Source organism: Spodoptera frugiperda, chromosome 23 (genome assembly GCF_023101765.2).
Source record: "Spodoptera frugiperda isolate SF20-4 chromosome 23, AGI-APGP_CSIRO_Sfru_2.0, whole genome shotgun sequence".
In the NCBI taxonomy this organism is placed as follows: domain Eukaryota; kingdom Metazoa; phylum Arthropoda; class Insecta; order Lepidoptera; family Noctuidae; genus Spodoptera; species Spodoptera frugiperda.
The window spans coordinates 13,874,593-13,880,146 of NC_064234.1; the positions used below are offsets into that span (position 1 = coordinate 13,874,593).

Genomic DNA, 5,554 nt, shown 5'->3' on the forward strand with positions numbered 1-5,554 from the left:
TACATTTGATCTTGAATTTACAATGAGTTCATTGACTAGGATGTCCTTTTTAACCATTTGCCCTCTAAAATGGCAAATATTGTCAAAGAAGTTTAATAGGTAGTTAGATTTAGGACTATTAATTTTAATAAATATAGGTACTTCAGGTAAAACAGTAAAAAAAATAAAACTCGGAATTTGGAGTGCATATTTGGCATTTATTTAGAAACCATTTATCAGCTCAGCAACGACATACTTTAACTTAGGAACATAAATATTGAAGATAAATATAACGTACTACACTGGTACAAGTATTAGTGACGTTGTTTCAGGAATTAATGAAGATTTTCGCCACCAGAGGCGCTAGTGTAGCTTTGAGTCTCTTGACCAATAGAAAACTTGCTAACGTCAAGTCAATAATCAGTCAGCTAGTGAAAGCTATATCTACTGATTGGATTAATAGGACCTTACGCCTTACAAACGCCATTTTGGCTTGGCCATCAGGAACAGACTTCAATGAATTAATTACAAAATACATCACACACAGAAATCTAAAAAACTTAAAACAATAATATTGACTGTTATCGGAGCATTAAAATGCGATAAATATAATTTTATAGCTAAGTACTTTGCTAATTGCTTGATAATTTTCAAGAAAAAAAAAACCTTGCGAAGATTACACCGATGATACAAAAAAAAACGCAGTTTTTTATTTATGCAAATCATAGTACCTTGATTAAAATGTATTTATTCATTTATTTATTTTAGTCTCGTATTTAATACTGGGATTTTCTAGAACACAATTGACGCACTTAATTGCGAAATATTAGAAAAAAAAAGACAACAGGTTTAGTCACCAACCAAGTAAAATAAATAAAACATAGGGAGCAGTGACCTCGATTAATTAATTTACGATTTTCGGAGGTCATGCACAACAACAATATTTTTTGGTTTTTATTCATAAAAAACGAACTGGGATACAAGTTTATACGAAAACGTGAAAAATTATACCATGATGATACTCATATCACACACTTATTTCCTTATCTATGATGAAACGGATTAGAGGCCTACTTCTTAGTGTGAAACAACGCAATATTTCTGTGATAAACATAATTGTTAAATACATTTTAATATGTAGCACATAATAATATGTAGGTTTATGAGCCACTAAGACAAACTGTCACATGAAGTTTTTAAGTACAGTCAGAGTCTTTAAGATATAAAAATAGCTCAAAAACGTACTAAATGTAACCACACACACACAACAATAACTGAAAGTAATAAACACGTCTTTATAGTATTTTTCTTTGCTTTAGCTCCACTGCAAGATAGTCCCGTTTCCTTAATTCAAAGGAGATGGCTAAATGACTGACCCAGGCATAATAACAAGAATACGAATTTCACGCTAACCCGTATCATTTAAATATTCACTTATGAATTATTTTGTGTTTAACTAATTCTTATAACTTGGTGAACAAAAATTAACAAAAAATAAGTTTCATAATTGATTTTTTTCTGTTGTGGTTTGACATGACAACACGGAAGTAGGTACTGCAAGCTATTATTAGGACATTAGTTTCCCCGAAAATCAAATCGAAATAATTAAACGAACATAAATTTTTAATAACGGTAATATAATGACTTTTTTCTGAAACCAAATAATTGTAAATGTTTTGATCGACACAAAATATATATTTTGTATAAGATTGCACAATCTTACTATATATTTTGTCTGTCCTTGGTTACTTTGTGTTCATTATCTAGTATAAGCAGAATTGTTTACCTATCTACCTCATATATAAATAACTTTCGGCTCAGGTTCATCAAAACGCCTTGGTAAAAGTTCAGAGCAATGTTATATTTTGAAGTTTTTGTAACGTTGTTTGACGTAGGAGCGCTACTTTATTTTCAAGATTGCGCAGATATGCCAAGTTTCTGGACCTTCTTAACTACAAAATATCAATATTTAATTATGGGGCTTTATTTATTGCTAGGTACCATATTTATACAATATTTATTTCTACGGGTTACGACGTCCATACTTTGGTTTAGCCATGTCCTTTCGGAAATATCAAGACGCTTTGCTTAGTACAATCATCACGGTCACTCATAATATGTTGATTAAACTCCACCCCACCGATACTTAGTCATTAAAACCCGTACACATAAAAGTCAAATGTCAACACAATTACAGATAATATTGCTAATTGATGGTAAATAAATAACATTGGAATTAAAGCAATCAATTATTATGAATTTGAATACCTACATGATTTATGAATTTGTCATTCAATGATGACTTAATGACATATTTGCGACTGGATAGAGAATGCTTCCAACTGGTTGTTGGCAGTCATTGGTTCAGTAGAGGACATCTTGTGACTGATATAAAGCTGTTGTTGACGATGATGACATAATGGAAATTGAAATAAAGAAGATTAAAATATGCTGTTCTGACGTGTCTAAAAAAGCTAGCAAAAACTATAAAATATCAAAAATATGTGCCCACTGAAAATCAATCTACAATTTTATACATCTACTTCTAATATTTCTAAACATACCACATAGGTCAATCATTTAAAAAATATTGTAATCCATGCCACAATCAAAATAAATATTCACAATAGGACCAAATTAAGTTAATAATAATAGGATCTAGCGAGTTAAAAACTATACGAAATTATAAAATACTTTTGTGTGCATAATTTTGATGCTAAATGCCTAGCTAGACTACTATCACAATTAACAGTAATTTAAAATATAAAGGAATAATTCAGCCACAAATTACAGCATGACAGTCATGACAATAAACACACTGGCCACAATAACCAAAAACTAATTTCTTTCAAATAGACCAGAAAGGCACTTTTGAATATCCAAGGAAATATAATAATATTAAAAATGTCTGTCTGTTGGTCAGTCCTCTAGTGAAGCTATTTGCTCGTTCCAAGATGTTACGTGTTACTCTTTTTCAATCTGGTTCACAATACAATTTTTGGTTACATAGCTATAGCATACATCAGTGAAAATATTATGAATTTTCTAAGGGTTTGCCATTCTGCTGGATATAATTTTGTGGCTGAATGTGGTTGTAATTTACTCCAAAATTATCTAATAAAATAAAATTCCTACATTAACATTTTGGTGTTGCATTGCATAAAGCTGTGTAGGTTATAATACTACTATACTGAAATCTAATAATTTAAAAATGTATCAGGTTAGTGGCTATATACCAAATATGAACAACTACTTAGGGCTTATTTCATCACCTAAATCTGCAAAGTATATTCTATTTATGTATTTGGTAGTTCATTTTGTTTGAAGGAATAATAGAAAATTATAAAATAGTTTAACTAAACTAAGACTTATTGCGAAGACAAGAGGTCACTCACTCCGGATGACAAAATATGCCCTCAATTTTACTAGTAAGTAAACTACAAATTAAATTAAATACAAGCTAAAACTAAAATTCCGTCATTTGTCTAGTGGTAACAAATACTAACTTTCAGAGTTCCAGAATGTCCTAATTCTAGGCTATTTGGTTTTCAACCTTTTTGTTTTGTCCGATCAACGGGGAAATTCCTGGAGATTTAATAATATCCATTACTCCCACACTATTATTAGGTATTTGAAGTTCTAAGGTATCATATTTTTTACCTTTGTGGTCCCAGAAGTTTTGGCCTATTTTTCTAATGGTATTGCCAATTTCTTGCTGGTCACCGTTTAGGTATGGTGGGGTAAATTCTCTGTATGCAATGCATACTCTTCTAGATGTGATATCCTCGCGAAGAACACTGTGTTCCCAATGGTATCTTGCTTCTCCATAAATAATTATAAGAGACCTCCTGGAATGGTGTGACAAAATACATTAATATACACAAAAGAAAAAGCATTTGTTTTAGTGAAACATTATGTAAAGACAATCATTAATAGGGATATTTAAAATGTACATCAATAGGTGGTAGAAATTTGAATATATGGAAATAGGCATACATAAATGTATTAATTACAGACAGCAACAGATAGCAGCAGCAAACTTTTACTGATACTGACTACTAGGGGTCACAAAATGTTCATTGTATTGGTACAAAGAAGGTTGCATCATGGAAAAGGTTAGATATCACGAGACAGTGTCAATGTTGCTGGTTACAAGGCTAAGAGACAAGTACTAAGTGTAGTACATGTGCGACCTTGCCTACAATCACACTTGTGTCATAGATTCATCAAATATTGCACAACATTTAACTATTTTCATGATCCAACATTAACATTGTGCAATATGGTACTAGAATGTTTTAAATAGATTTTTTCATTCTACACAGTAAGATAAAATGTGTTTGATAACATAAATTTAGTTAGAATGTAACATGATATTTATGAAATAAAAATAAATTAGTAATAGCATTTTACCTTGGCATCGGTATCCTAATTATAACATCATCAGGGAGTGAAGATTTACATGCTTCCAACATTGATTTATCCTCTATATGGCCTTTGAGTATACTACCATCAGTATCAACTACTGGGCCATATTCCTCAGCGCAATACAGATTATATTTCTTCAAATCACCTTTGAAAGCAGTCATTGTCAGTGCTGTGTCTGATAGACAGTTGACTGTGATAATCCTCTCGCCCCATATCCAACAGTCGTCTATATGAGGATCAATAGAAGCTCCCTTACTCGGGTCATACTCCAGAGAACACTGCTCAATCACATAGTAGTCCTTCAACAAGTCAATGCTAGCAAATCTCTCCTGCAAATATTTCGAAAATGCTGGAAATCCTTCGAATTTGCCGACAACAACTTTTTTCTTCTTAAAATTAGTCTTCGGACCGTAGTTCTGCTTTCTCCTACCGCTTTGAGATATATCCCACGGCACCTCATCGATGTTTCTCATCAAATCTCTTTCTTCTTCTTCCGATATGAAATTCAACTGGATGTACACGCCGGGATATTCTATCGAGTCTCCTTCATGATTGGGATGCTGTTTGTAAGAGTTCAAGTCCCAGCCTCTCCAGGCTTTGTTACAAAAAGGACAATAAACATAACCTTTACTCTTATCTAATTCCAGCTGTAGTTTCAAGTTTTCTGCTCCATATTGTGTTTCACAAATTAAACATGTTCTACAACCTTTGCAACCACATGGCCGAGGCTTGGTCATTGTTTCACAATGATTGTTAATACAAGCAGTCGAATTTATAAAACCATTCGACTGATTTTACGAATTCACGATACTCCGTGGCGACCAAGACTGACTTTGACACTGACAGAATGATAGAACTTAACTATGTCTGCCATCTTTTAAATAGAGTCAAACTTACAGAAAAAAACCGATAACGTCACTTTGACATTTACGATTTATTTCTATACGTTTGCTTATTAATTTTAAATCGATAATAAGTGATTTATTTCTAAAATTGTTGTCTAATATCTTACTATTTTAATTTTTTATTATTAAATTCTGTGTAGTGTTCGAACTTGTTTTGTTACTTTTTTATTTCTGTAATTTCAGTACTTAGTCTTAATATTATAATAGGTTTAAGCAGCGGATTTCAAAATAAAACAACTTAA

General features: G+C 31.8%; 1 protein-coding gene across 2 annotated transcripts; it reads right to left on the reverse strand.

The window, feature by feature from the left end:
- Positions 1-176: 176 nt before the first annotated feature.
- On the reverse strand, positions 177-5,259 carry LOC118266777 (alpha-ketoglutarate-dependent dioxygenase alkB homolog 4). Of its 2 annotated transcripts, XM_035580323.2 has the most exons (3): positions 4,393-5,259; positions 3,640-3,827; positions 2,949-3,564 (listed from the first exon to the last, which is right to left on the reverse strand). In XM_035580323.2, exons 1-3 carry the CDS (start codon positions 5,142-5,144, stop codon positions 3,512-3,514), a joined length of 993 nt encoding a protein of 330 aa, XP_035436216.2. In that variant the 5' UTR covers positions 5,145-5,259; the 3' UTR covers positions 2,949-3,511. The 2 variants fall into 2 exon arrangements, with proteins under 2 accessions (XP_035436215.2, XP_035436216.2); XM_035580322.2 differs by having other exon boundaries at positions 177-3,827; positions 4,393-5,258.
- Positions 5,260-5,554: the final 295 nt, after the last annotated feature.